At 34.8% G+C, this 13,469-nt stretch overlaps 1 protein-coding gene and 1 long non-coding RNA gene across 3 annotated transcripts; one reads left to right on the top strand and one right to left on the bottom strand.

The window, feature by feature from the left end:
• The first annotated feature begins 442 nt into the window (after window positions 1-442).
• On the top strand, window positions 443-6,634 carry LOC127135102 (uncharacterized). Of its 2 annotated transcripts, none has more exons than XM_051061919.1 (22): window positions 443-781; window positions 1,137-1,283; window positions 1,712-1,791; window positions 2,061-2,147; window positions 2,241-2,291; window positions 2,385-2,502; window positions 2,655-2,711; window positions 2,812-2,876; window positions 2,986-3,069; window positions 3,164-3,214; window positions 3,302-3,364; window positions 3,581-3,627; window positions 4,175-4,244; window positions 4,355-4,417; window positions 4,599-4,688; window positions 4,782-4,820; window positions 4,945-5,172; window positions 5,255-5,340; window positions 5,444-5,492; window positions 5,573-5,653; window positions 5,750-5,843; window positions 6,000-6,634. In XM_051061919.1, exons 2-22 carry the CDS (start codon window positions 1,166-1,168, stop codon window positions 6,203-6,205), a joined length of 1,827 nt encoding a protein of 608 aa, XP_050917876.1. In that variant the 5' UTR covers window positions 443-781; window positions 1,137-1,165; the 3' UTR covers window positions 6,206-6,634. The 2 variants fall into 2 exon arrangements, with proteins under 2 accessions (XP_050917876.1, XP_050917872.1); XM_051061915.1 differs by having other exon boundaries at window positions 1,142-1,283.
• Window positions 6,635-10,608: 3,974 nt separating this feature from the next.
• On the bottom strand, window positions 10,609-12,015 carry LOC127135122 (uncharacterized). Its single transcript, XR_007808429.1, has 3 exons — window positions 11,915-12,015; window positions 11,464-11,821; window positions 10,609-10,816 (listed from the first exon to the last, which is right to left on the bottom strand). It is a non-coding gene; the product is annotated as an uncharacterized LOC127135122 (long non-coding RNA).
• Window positions 12,016-13,469: the final 1,454 nt, after the last annotated feature.

A 13,469-nucleotide genomic window follows, 5' to 3' on the forward strand; every position in this document is an offset into this window, starting at 1 on the left:
GAACTTTTAAACAATATATTGAATTTGATATCGGTTGCTTCAACCGAATACATACATTTTTTTATTTCTTTAATTTCATTGACATAATCCAATAACTAACCTTAACCTTAAAAGGACCATTTAAAAAACAAAAACAAAACTAACCACAAAAGGTGGAGGGAATTTTGTAATTTTAACATATTAAATTATTTTATTCTTTATTATAAAGGATGATAAATGAACATTTTCCTTCTGTTTAAATTTATTTTATAAAAACCCATAAATAAAATAAAATAAAATAAATATAAAATTTAAATTTTTGATCCGTTGCTAAAAAAAAGTACCGCAAAACGAGCATTCTCATCATTTTAATTTAATTTAATTTATTTTATATTTAAAATATTCAAAATAAAAATAAATTTGAAATATTATTTTAATTTTGGGTCATGATTTTGGTTCTTTTTAAAGTTGAAAGGTGAAGCCACATCTTCCATGTTCACCCGCCGCCTGTAAGAAGAAGGAAGAGAAGAGAAAGGGTGCAATTTTCACCCTTTTCCCTATAACCTAAAATTTTCATCTTCATTTTCCTTCTCTTACAAACAATTTCAACCCCAATTTCAAATTCCTCTAACCCTCATTCATCATAAAGATTATTTTTTTCTCACTTTCTTCAAGATTTTTTCTATATTCAGAGAAACCCTTTTCAAATCCCATAATAATAACCCAGTTACAGAAAAGGGTTATTATCAGAACAAAGAGAGAAAAAGCAACTGCCTTTGTAAAGCCCGTCATTGTGAACAAGGTTCCTAATTATTCTCTCCCTTGTGGGGTGTTGTTGAAACTTTCTTCCTTTTTCCAATTTTGTTTTATTATTTTATTTTTCTCTTATGATATCTATGTAATGTCTCTCACTACCAATATATCTTATCCGAATCAATCATAGCACAAACAAAAAAAATAAAAATCACTTTGCATTGTGTTTTTTTGTACTCTTGTTGTCATCATTCTTAGTTTTATCAGAGCAAGTAGTAAGGTTTTAGTATATATTGGTACTATATCTGTCTGTCTTTAGGGTCATAGGTTGTGTTGTTTTTGTCTTAGTACTGATATTTGGTGTTTTTTTTTGTTCTTGCTTTGTGCATTTTGCCTGGGACAAGTTCAGTATCCAACTTAGGAGGAAGGAAAAATGAAGTATGTGTTGGTGACAGGTGGTGTTGTGAGTGGACTTGGGAAAGGAGTCACTGCTAGCAGTATTGGACTTCTCCTTCAAGCATGTGGCCTTCGAGTTACTTCTATCAAAATCGGTATTTTCTTCTTCTTTGATTGAACTCTCACCATCTTTAATAATAATATTGCGTCCGATGTGGTCAAATTGGTGTTTCGATGTTGTGATGTCGTTGCAGAGACCTCAAAATCCTTTATATTGTGTCTGCATTTGTGGTTGCAAACCGCAGTTTAAAGCCATGCTTATGTGTAACTATATAAATCATATAGATACATTCATGTATGTTGTATATGTAATTATGTATATATACATCTATGTATGTATTTATTTATCTATGATATTACCATTTAATTGATTGACTCAATGGATAGATAACCATTCCTTGGTTACATGAGATTTGATTTGATTAACTCTTGTTGAACAAAAATGGGGTTTTCTTTGTGTGATATGTAACGTACCTATTCTTGTTTTAATTTTGTTCAAATTAAATTTATTTTTCATTTGTAGATCCCTACCTGAACACTGATGCGGGGACAATGTCTCCTTTTGAACACGGAGAAGTGTATGTCTTAGATGATGGCGGTGAGGTAAACAGATTTTTTTTTCTCGTATCCTAAGGCTGCAAATTACTAGTTTATTTTCAGGAAATTGATGCATAATATTTTGAGATTTATAGTGACATGTCATTGGCCATTTTTGTGAATCTACTTGTGCTGTTTTTTTCCTCTTGCTCACTCTTTCCATTTTGTCATTTTACATGGAAGTACAGACAAATTTATCTTTTGTTTGTTCACTTAGGTGGTTTGGTTCTAATTTTTAGTTTGCAATTTTTATTCTTTTTTTATATGTTTTGAAGGTTGACCTTGATCTTGGAAACTATGAACGTTTCTTGGACATCAAATTGACTCGCGACAATAATATCACTACTGGAAAAATTTATCAGGTGATCAAACAAACAACCTTTACGTGTATTTCTTATAGATGTTTTTGACTAGCAATTCCTAATGTATTAATGGATTTTTATTTGAATGTTTAGTCTGTTATTGAGAAGGAGAGAAGAGGAGATTATCTTGGAAAGACTGTTCAGGTCCGTTAACCATTTTGATTTTCTTCTTTGAAGTTTTTTTAATGGTTGTTTGTTGGTGCCTTAGTTTTCGAATTGTATTTGCTTTATTTGTAGGTTGTTCCGCATATCACAGATGCTATCCAAGAGTGGATCGAGCGTGTAGCGAAGATACCGGTTGATGGAAAAGAAGGGCCTGCTGATGTTTGTGTCATCGAATTGGGTGGAACTATAGGTACGTTAATACTCTTAGGAAAAAGCCTTTTGATTGAAGAAACAATTGGTAGAAGAAGAAATTCAAAATGGTTTAGTGAGAGGAAATAGTAATATAGTATTACGAAGCCTTTATTTTACTAAAGTGATTGAAATAAGTTTTTTTTAATGCAGGTGATATTGAGTCTATGCCTTTTATCGAAGCACTTGGCCAATTTTCATACCGTGTAGGTAATGCTTGTCACACCTAAAACCTCTTACTAATTTACACTAGCCGATTTTGTTTTTTCTGTATTGAGCGAATAAATTTAATTTTTTATAAATTTTGTAGGCCCTGGGAACTTTTGTTTGGTTCATGTCAGTTTGGTTCCTATTCTCAACGTTGTTGGTGAACAGGTATGTTGTTAAACATGTCATCAGTTTACAATATTATTCTAATAAAAAATAACCTTTATTCATGTCACACTGGCATGATCAAACACTTATATGAAGTTTTAATCTGCAGAAAACAAAGCCAACTCAGCACAGTGTTCGTCAACTTAGAGGATTAGGTTTATTCCCTAATCTTCTTGCTTGTCGTTGTTCAAAGGTATGTCTATCGTCCTTATTTCTCTTTTCATTGTTCGGATGGTTTCATGTTTTGACGATTAAAGAATCAATATTTCACTTGTCTTTCTTACCAGGAACTTGACGGCAGTACTAAGGCAAAACTTGCTCAATTTTGTCATGTGCCGGTAATATGACATTTTCACTTTGACTTCACTTGTTTAAAAAAGTCTTAAAAATATACTAATACTCTTAAAACACATTTGTATCTGCAGTTGTCAAATGTACTTACTCTTCATGATGTTCCAAACATTTGGCACATTCCTTTGCTATTGAAAGTAAGTAATTAGTTCTATAGTCTTTTGAAACACTTTTCTATGGTTGTCTTCTATGAATGCTGGAACTATATTTATGAAGTTCTATTCATTTATTTTAGGCTTTTATTAACTGAATTTTTCCTGAAAACATTTAAATTGCATGCTTTTCATTGAGTGGTTTAATTTGTGTAAGATTCTGATTTTTTTTCTTCTTTTGGATTTATTATGCTACAATAGGACCAGAAGGCGCATGAGTCGATCCTGAAAGCATTAAACCTGCCGGGGTTTGTCTGACAAAACTCATTCTTTTCTGTATATGTTTAGAACTCCCTCTCACGGTTATTAATATCATATGATACACGCTAGTCGTATCCCAGTGAACATATGTGAATTTCTAGTGTGTATCTATTTTGGACATGCCTCTCATCTGAAATCCTGATATAATGAGTTTTGACTCATTCTCTAGTGAATCACTACCTAAACTTAGTGTTGCCAACCACTTTTTTCTTGTCCACTTTGTATAGATAACCACTTTTTCATTTGATTTTTGACTTGAATCTTGAATTATTTTGATGTTTATAAATGATATATCAACATATAACTATGCTATGTCATTTGTTTTAACTTTAAAATGTCATAGTTTTATTGGTAATGTACCATACAATTCATAATAAGATTCGATTAATGACTCATAATATAGATATTCTGATTCACAATTTGAATAAAAAATTCCCATCCGTTGTGATTTGTTGTTCTGAAAATGTGTTCCTAGTTATATTACAGTGGTTAACTTAAGTTTCTTTCATTGAACTAATGACCTTTTTTTTGCAGTGTTGCTGCAAAGCCTAATTTGAAGGAGTGGACTGTTAGGACAAAGAATTATGACAAATGTCATGAAACTGTAAGTCTAAAACATCTCAAATGTATCGTCTAAATATTTTAAAATCAAGATATGTCGGGTTCTTCAAATATCCAACATTGTTGAGCTCACAACTGTACCGTGTCCCACAGGTTAGAATTGCTATGGTGGGAAAATACACTGGCCTTTCAGATGCATATCTTTCTGTTTTGAAGGTAATTTTCTCCGAAATTAGTGGTCCATAATAATGTAATTTGCATTCACTTTATGCTTTGTCTACAACTTTCATCTCTTGTATGAATTTATTAAAAAGAGGTGGCATTGAACTTTCTGCGCCAAAACATTATAAAACTGAATTACAATATACCATAAGCTAATTATTTGTTTTTCATGTAGGCACTTTTGCACGCTTCTGTTGCTCACAATCGCAAACTTATTGTGGACTGGGTTCCAGCTGGGGATCTCGAAGATGGTACCTACGGAGAGGTGATTACTAATTCTTGCAGTTGTACAAAAAATATTACTTTAACTTTTTTTGTTATCATTATGTCAACACTCTGATGATTAATGTAACTGCAGGATCCCAAGGCTCATACAGCGGCTTGGACTCTTTTGAAGGTTTCATACTATTCAGACCGAATGTGTTTTCTTCAATGTTTCTAGTCTAATGCTGTTTTATTTGTTTAACGGTTTCCTAGTGTAACATTATTTACCGGTCTGTCTTAAATGGACTTTGCTGCAGGGTGCTAATGGAGTTCTAGTTCCAGGAGGTTTTGGTGATAGAGGCGTGCAAGGGAAAACTCTTGCTGCTAAGTATGCTCGAGAACATAATGTTCCGTATCTCGGCATTTGCTTGGGGATGCAAATTGCTGTTATTGAGTTTGCACGGTCTGTTCTGGGTCTGCATGGCGCTACCAGTGCAGAATTCGATCCTGAAACCAAGACCCCGTGCGTCGTATTTATGCCAGAAGTATATTCTCTTACTCCTGAACCAGTTGATAATATTCTTTCTTTGAGTATCTCGTTAAATTGGTGATGTGTTTCGTTGATAGGGTTCAAAGACACATATGGGGGGAACTATGCGTCTCGGATCAAGGACAACTTACTTCCAAGTTGCTGACTGCAAATCTGCAAAATTGTAAGAATTATCACCTCAGTTTAGAGCTTATTTGTTACAGATCGGTCAAGAGAAAAAGTACTTTTTTTAAAACAAAAATATCCTTTTTGTGGTTTCTTGATAGGTATGGTAATGTAAGCTCTGTTGATGAGCGACATCGGCATAGATACGAGGTATATTGTGTTTTTTGTATGCTGAAACTTTCTCTCCAAGTAAAGACCTAGCGGTAGTTACTAACAATAATTGTTAACAGGTTAATCCTGACATGGTGTCTCAGCTAGAGAGTGCTGGTCTATCATTTGTTGGCAAAGATGAAACTGGGAGTCGTATGGAGGTATGTATTTACATAAAACTTCAATGACATTGATCTTAAAATTTATTCGAAAATAACAATAATAATAAGTTTTGGTAATTATATTCACGAGTGCAGATAGTTGAACTGCCTAGCCATCCTTTTTTTATTGGCGTTCAGTTTCACCCCGAGTTCAAGTCCAGACCAGGAAAACCTGCTCCACTCTTTTCAGGTATTTTCTCTACATATTCACCAGTCATCTTAGTCGATTCAAAATCGTTTATTTATTGATGTTGTCATGTCAATGCAATTACCGCGTGCTATTTGTGTTGAATTAACTTTTCATTTTCTGTGGAATGACCTTTGAAGTATTTTGTTGATAAAACAGGATTAATAGCAGCAGCTTGTGAACCGAAGAGGACAGTTACAATGCCGGGCAACGGCCACACCAACAAGATACCTAATGGAATATACAACGGACACTCGCCAATACGTAAAGCACACCAAAATGGAAATGGCTTCATATCATCCAATGGATCTTTAAACGGCGTATTCACCAATGGTAACGGAGTGTATGTGGATGGTAGTTGTTAGCCATCTGTCTTTTCCGCCTTCGAATAATGATGGTATGACTATATTCAACGACATTATGGTTTGTCCTCTGTCGGTCGCATTGTACAGTTAGTGAGTGGATAGGTCTTTTTAGCTAGGGACTTGTCTTTCATTATGAAACCAAAATTTTTGAGTCTAACAAGCTTTTATTGTTTCCTAGTATGGTTGTGCTGTGGTGTGTGGCAATTGCAGCCACCATTGATTTCACTTACACTCACTTGATTGATGATCATGCCAAATATTTGGGCTTTGGTGGCTTTTTCCTTGCTATTTAGCTTTTTTTTTTGTTCTATGTATACAAGTTTAAGGTGTAAAAGTATTTTCAACAAAGTGTCTTGTTTTGAGTGGTTATTAATGTAAAACTCTTATGAATATTGAAGTTGAATTTGTTTGGGGCATTTGTGCTTTTTATCTCTCTTGCCTATAAGTTTTTTCCTCTTAAGTTTTCTATAAATAATATTAACATAGTCAAATGTATTTGATATCAAATGAATTAGCTGTTTTTTCAATTACACAATCCATTTATTTGAAGTGAATAATGGTTATTGGCAATTCAGGTTGATCCTGTCTAGGAAACAAAGGGTCCATACAATTGATAATTGATCAAAATTCAAAAAAAAACTTGTCTTGAGGGATTCCTTAACATCTCCCATAACATAATGTTGGGTCTGACTTCTAAGGGATTCCTTAACATGAATGAGATTGCACCGTGTACTATCACTGACAGCAAGAATATCATATAGTGACATGTGTACCAAACAGTTGGAGGTTTTAATTTGCCACCCCAACACTTTAATTTGACACTTCCCATAAATTTCATAAATTTGAACGACATTTGAGTACAAAATTTCTGGTAGACAGTCCAAAATTTTCGGTACCAAAGAATTTTTTTTGTGTATTCAGTATTTCAGGTATATAAGAATTTCTAAAATTTTCGTGAAGTTTGCAACATTATCAGAAATGTTAAAAAGTATCATGTTATATTGGAAATTTTACTCAGTAAAATTTTTGGTAGTTTAATTTGTTTAAAATTTTAAAGGGTCAGTTTGTGGATAGTTTTGGACGACTGTGATTCAATCGACAATTTTTATGTGGTCCAGAATAAATGCAAAGTTATAGACATAGGGGTCATCCGTTATTTGATAAAAACATCTTAAAATGTTCCTTTCTTAATTTTTGATTAAGGCATAAGTGTACTTCAATGGAACTTTACCTCCTATAGAGTTCTGACTTTTGGATGGCACCACAACTCTCGCCGCCTTGACATTCAAGTTGAACGAATTGTTGCCTGATAGTGATAACGAGAAAGATCGAGTTTCGTGAAGATTAGATTGATACTAATGGCAGGGTGAAAGCCGATCGAGTTAGATGCGAAGATTTCAAGATCTACCAACGACATAATTAAGATGATGAAACGTCTAGAATCACTAGATAATGTTTAGATTTTCTTATTTATTATCATTTTCTTAATTTATGTTTAAGTTATGTAATCTTTTGTCAAATGTTAACTTATGTTCATCTTGTATCAATGGAAGATCCAAAACATATCTAATAAAAAGTTCAGTGCTGATATCTGAGTAATGTTACACGTAATATATAAAAATAACAATAATGTCTAAATAGGTCCCTCAGAGGCTGTATGTGCAGCACAAGATAAACTAGTAAAAACCTCATCACATGAGTTTAAAAAATCCATGAGGTTATCCATAATAACCTCAATAATCTGGAGGCGTTGCGGGTCATCGACATCAGTTGGAGGTGGCAGCGATGACACGTTATCGACAGGTATCCAACATTAGAAGACCCAACATCATCTGTATGCTCAACAGGTGGAATGATGCGAAAGAGTGATGCACTAAGGTACCACCCCAAGTGATCATCCTCACAATGCAAGCCGTACTGAACCCTAATTGCGCGATCTCTAATGGCACGACGATAACTCATGATGTTACTATAAAACCACCCGTCAATGCCCGCAGATGGAATATCCGAAACTGGTCGTGGGATGCTCCAAACATAACCATATTGTCACAAACACCTCTCAGGCAAGTGTATAGTCATCAAGGTCTCCCACCACATATAACCTGAATATAAAGAAGAGTCATCAAACTCACATTGGACTATGTGATCAGTGTATGGTGTCCAGATAACATAATCTACAATCAGCGCATCAAACCTCTTCCTATACTCCGCAACGCCACCAATATGTGTCTGCCTTCCATCTCCTTACTCGTGCACCTCCCACAGAGAAATGCTGCATCCTCATATCACATAAGGTGGAGAAATGCTCGTATATCCAACACTGATATCGAAACATAGACACAACAAATAATAATTAAGAAATATTATTGTAATAATTAAAAAAGAAATAAACAACAAATAATAATTTAAAGTATACATGTAATAGACTCAAATCACCATCAAGATGTCTGGTCTCAAAGGCTGTCACAACTCCAAGTGCGAGGAGCTCAAAATCACGTACATTACGCATGACTTGCTCAGACATCAGAGTCTTGGGGAAAATCTTCAGCTTCGACGTGTTCAATTTCACCTTTAATGTGAGACAATCCAGTGACAAACAAATATAAAACAAATTAGTAGATAACTTTCATGGAACAATATTAAATAAATTAAAGTTAAACATAAAATATATGTACCTCTTCCTGCCATAGTCGATATGCCACATGATCAGCATACTCTGTAAGCACCGACCGATCTATGAGTCATCTCGAAAATGCTCCGTCAGTGTGAATAGACGGCTCCGTCGACGAATCTGTAACCTCTGTGTCAGTAGTAGTAGATGGGATCGGATATATGTCATCCACCTCATTAGCAACAACGACATCTGGTTGGACCATGCCATCTACAACACGGGCATCTGGCTGAACCACCTCATCTGCCACCTCATCAACAACATGTGTCGTATCTATCTCGACCACTAGGCCATGAACATCCTGAACTAGCATGTCCTGAGCATGAACAACTCAACATCATCATCGGGCTGCTCGAAAAATCTCATTGCTTGGCGTCAGGTGCTATGGAGTGCACAAAATTGTAGGAGAATTGCCATCCAAGGTGCAACGGAATTTAAAAATTTCTCCATTTAGTGATCCTTACGAATGGGCATGATCAGTGATAGAATCGTTACCTCTTGTGGCGATTCAAACCTTTGGTGCAGATCTCTGATAATGATCAAAACCTTTGATACAGATCCACAGGGCGATCACGAACGTTGAACGATGACAACGTCTCTACTCAGTCCACACGAACGGATTCCTTCAATCGCAGTGCTAGCTGTTATGAATGAAGGCTTTGAGTGAGAGAAAGAGGGAAACAAAATTCCAAGTCTCTACTTGAATTTCTGTCTGAGTGGATTGGAGTGGAGTGGAGTGACAATGCTTCTACCCAAGGGGTTCTATTTATAGAACCACTTGTGTGGGCTTCAAGCTAAAAAGCCCACTTAAGTGTATTTTGCCCATATCTCATAATATGCCAAAATCACTTAAGTATTTGGTACCTTACCATATTTCGTTTCCACTTAAGTGCACCGTACCTTACAGTGTTTCTTAGTTACTCTATTTCTCATCAATCCGTCCTTTGTGTGTGACCCTATAGGTTTTCGCGACGTTGGCAATTATATTAAATCACGCATTTAACATAATAAACAGTGAGCGGTATCTAGCAACACATCACTGCTACCCAAGTCACGAAAATGTCATGTGATTTGACAAAACCTCATGTGATAATAATTATGTGTATAATTACCCCTTTGCCCTTATGTCTATATTGAACACAAGGTATAGACCGTGTCATCCTTGTCCAGTTCAATATTGGGCCCATAGACATTTATCCTGTTACGCAGGATGGGCAAATTCCATCTAGGACACTCATGTCCCTCAGCATGCTTTGTGGAGTACCCATCAACTGTCTTTATGGTTATCCAGTTACGGACAACGTTGGATCAGCAATAAAGCACTCGACTCTACATCTAGGATCCATAGTGGTTTCAGGTCGAAGAGTGGTATACACTATTATCACCATGAGAATAACTTATGACACTTTGCATAACTTTCTATATAGTATTCTCATAGCGGGTCAATCCGGTATAAATATTACTCCTAATATTCATACCTATGTTTAAGACTTGATAAGTCTTTATCCATGATCCATGAGATGTGATCATCAGTCTACAAACATAATAGTCTTAATGCTTTAATGTTATCCCACTTCACACTAAAGCTCGACTACAGATACTTTAAGAATAGTGTCCTTATGTTTAATGTGTTCTCATGATTAAGTACACTTAATACATTAAACGGACTATCTATTCCAGGGACTTTATTAATCAACCATAATAAAGAAAATGCCTTTTATTATTAATAAATAATTCGATACAAGTACCAAAAGTATTGGCCTCTAGGGCTTATACCAACAAAAATTGCCCCCGCTCAACCAATAATTTCCGGCGTGAACCGGTTAGAACCATTCGTTTAGTATGTATCTAAGAAGACTCAGCCTCAAATACCCTAGTCTAGTCTGTCGCTCTATCTGTCGCTTTGCCTGCAATATTGCAGTCTGTTCCCCTTTATTTCACTGCAAAAAACGGGAAAAAATAAGATTAAATTCGGGAAATTTAAAATTTCCATAATTTTATCAGAAATTCTAAAATTTTCGTGATTTTTTTTGTAACTATCAGAAATTCTGAAATTTATGAGAAAATGTAGATCAGTTGTACCGTAAATTGGAAATTTATGGGGAAAGAGTTCAAAAATACCGAAAATGCTGAAATTCATGGTACAAATTCATGCAAATTTGGTAATTTACGAATAAAACATACTGATTTTGAAATTTTCGAGAGTACAAACGAAATTTTTGTTATCACGCTAGACAATTTGTAATTCGTGCGCATGGTTGGTAAAAGTTTGAAAAAAAGAAAAATGTTTCGAGGTTAATATTGTCTATTAACCGGGATTCAGGAGGGGTTATCAAGTACAAGTGTGGGGGTGACAAGTTAAAACCACAAACAATTGACACATACAAGTTGTGTCTATTCACATGGAATTTTGATGAATGATTTTTGGCATATTAATTCAACTGTTGATGTCACAATTACACTTGGAAACTCAAACATGAATATCTTGTAGATGCTCATGGATTCACCGGAAGAGATTAATACTACATTTATGAGTTTTAATGTGAAAGGCTCAAAATAAACCATACTGTGCAAATTAAGAGCAAACCTTGATTTTAAAAGCTCTTTTGAAACCGCTAGCAAAGAATCCTCCAAACAGTGCGATGATAGACATGTTAAGCCACTGAGACCGATCCAAAAAGTTTATAAACTGAAATAAATAATGAAAAATCAATTATTTTCTAGTTTGTTATTGCAATTTCCTATCAAACGATTTCCTTTACTAATCGATTCTTATTGTGTGAATGCAACAATCATAGTTGAATTGAAAATCCACCATTGAGATAAACAAATTAAAATAGATCTCAAATCAAACAGATCTTGAATCATAATTCTTCCTTGTTCTCCAACTGTTTCTCTAGAGAAAAATCTTTCTTGTTCTTCATCTGCTTTGCAACCATGAAAACCTGCAACATCAAAATGAGAAGGTAAAAGGTTAGGAAAATATTGATCGAATAAGAGAAGCAATGGTAAAAAAACGCTTGAAATTGAAGATTTACATTAAAAGAGAAGAGAGAAAAAAAGGAGACGAAATGTTATGGTGGTGGAAGAAGGAGAAGAGAGAAAGAGGGGTGGCGGAAAACCTAGGGTACCATATAGGTTTCCAAATATTAAATGGTTTAACAAAAAATACTTAAAACTAAAAAATTCAGGTTAGAAAATAATAAGTTAAGTAATAAAATAAAAAAAGGCAGGTCAGAAAATAAAATTGCATTAACATTGCCACATGGTCAATTTTAATGTTTCTTTAAATTTTTTAACAGAAATGACCATTTTGTGTAACATAACATATTTTAAGGGACTACTATTTAACGTTTTTTAGTTAAGGAATCAAAGCGAAATAATAAACTAAGTTAAATGACTAAGAGATGAATTAAGCCTAATCCTTTCTTTCATTAAAAACATTAAATATAAAGAAAAAACATTGAAAAAATAAAAATAACACATTTCTCTCTTTGTAGGATGAAGATAAGGGGCCGGACCTCCGTCTAGGGTGAAGAATGCACTAATATAATGTCTTAGGGTTAACACAGTTTTCTTTGCCGTCTTTTCCCATGAGATGTCTGACATCGACCCGACCATCGTCTCTCATCAACTGAATATCAATCCTAATGTCCAATATGTATATCAGCGAAGAAGAATGCAATTTCAAGAGAAAGCTGAAACTACGACCATCACGATTCACGACCTGTTAGATGCCAATTTTATTTCTGAAGTAAAATATATCGAATGACTCTCCAATATTGGGTTAGTAAAAAGCACCTCCAAAAAGTGGAGGATGTGTGTCGATTATACCAACCTCAATTGGACGGGCCCCAAGGATTTGTATCTGCCAAGTATATGCAAATTGGTAAATAGTTTGGTCGGATACAAACTGTTGTCATTCCTAGATGCTTATTCTGGCTACAACCAAATACCCATGTTTGGATCTAATAGAGGAAATATAGATTTCATGACAAAGCAAGCCAATTACCAATACAACATGATTCCCTTTAGATTGAAGAACGCATGCACGACATACCAAAAATGATGAACAAGGTTTTTCAAGAGGAGGTAAGTGAGACATTAGAGGTGTATATGGACGAAATGACTGTGAAGTCCTGTCAAGAAGAGTCTCATGAACAACACCTTAGTCAGGTATTCAAGAGGGTTCAGAAATACAATATGAGCCTCAATCCATAGAAATGTACCTTTGGGGTCAGAGCTGATAAATTTATAGGGATTTACCTTACACAAAGAGGGATGGAGGTCAACACCGACAAATGCGAAGCAATCATCTAAATGTACGCGCAACCTTAAAGAAGGATATTATGAAGTTGAAAGGGATGCTTAATTATTTGAATAGGTTGTCTCAAAAATTACCAACATGCGTTACCATTCTACAAATCGTCGAGGAAGGAATCACAATTCGAATGGATGCTAGAATCTGAAAGGGCCTTTGTGTCTTTGAAAACAACGTTAGCTACACCTTTGGTGCTTACTTGATCTATCTCTGACGAAGTCCTCCATCTTTACCTAGCAATTGTCCAAATAAATTATTAGCATTGCTCTGAT

The sequence above is a fragment of the Lathyrus oleraceus genome, chromosome 1 (genome assembly GCF_024323335.1).
Source record: "Lathyrus oleraceus cultivar Zhongwan6 chromosome 1, CAAS_Psat_ZW6_1.0, whole genome shotgun sequence".
Classification (NCBI taxonomy): domain Eukaryota; kingdom Viridiplantae; phylum Streptophyta; class Magnoliopsida; order Fabales; family Fabaceae; genus Lathyrus; species Lathyrus oleraceus.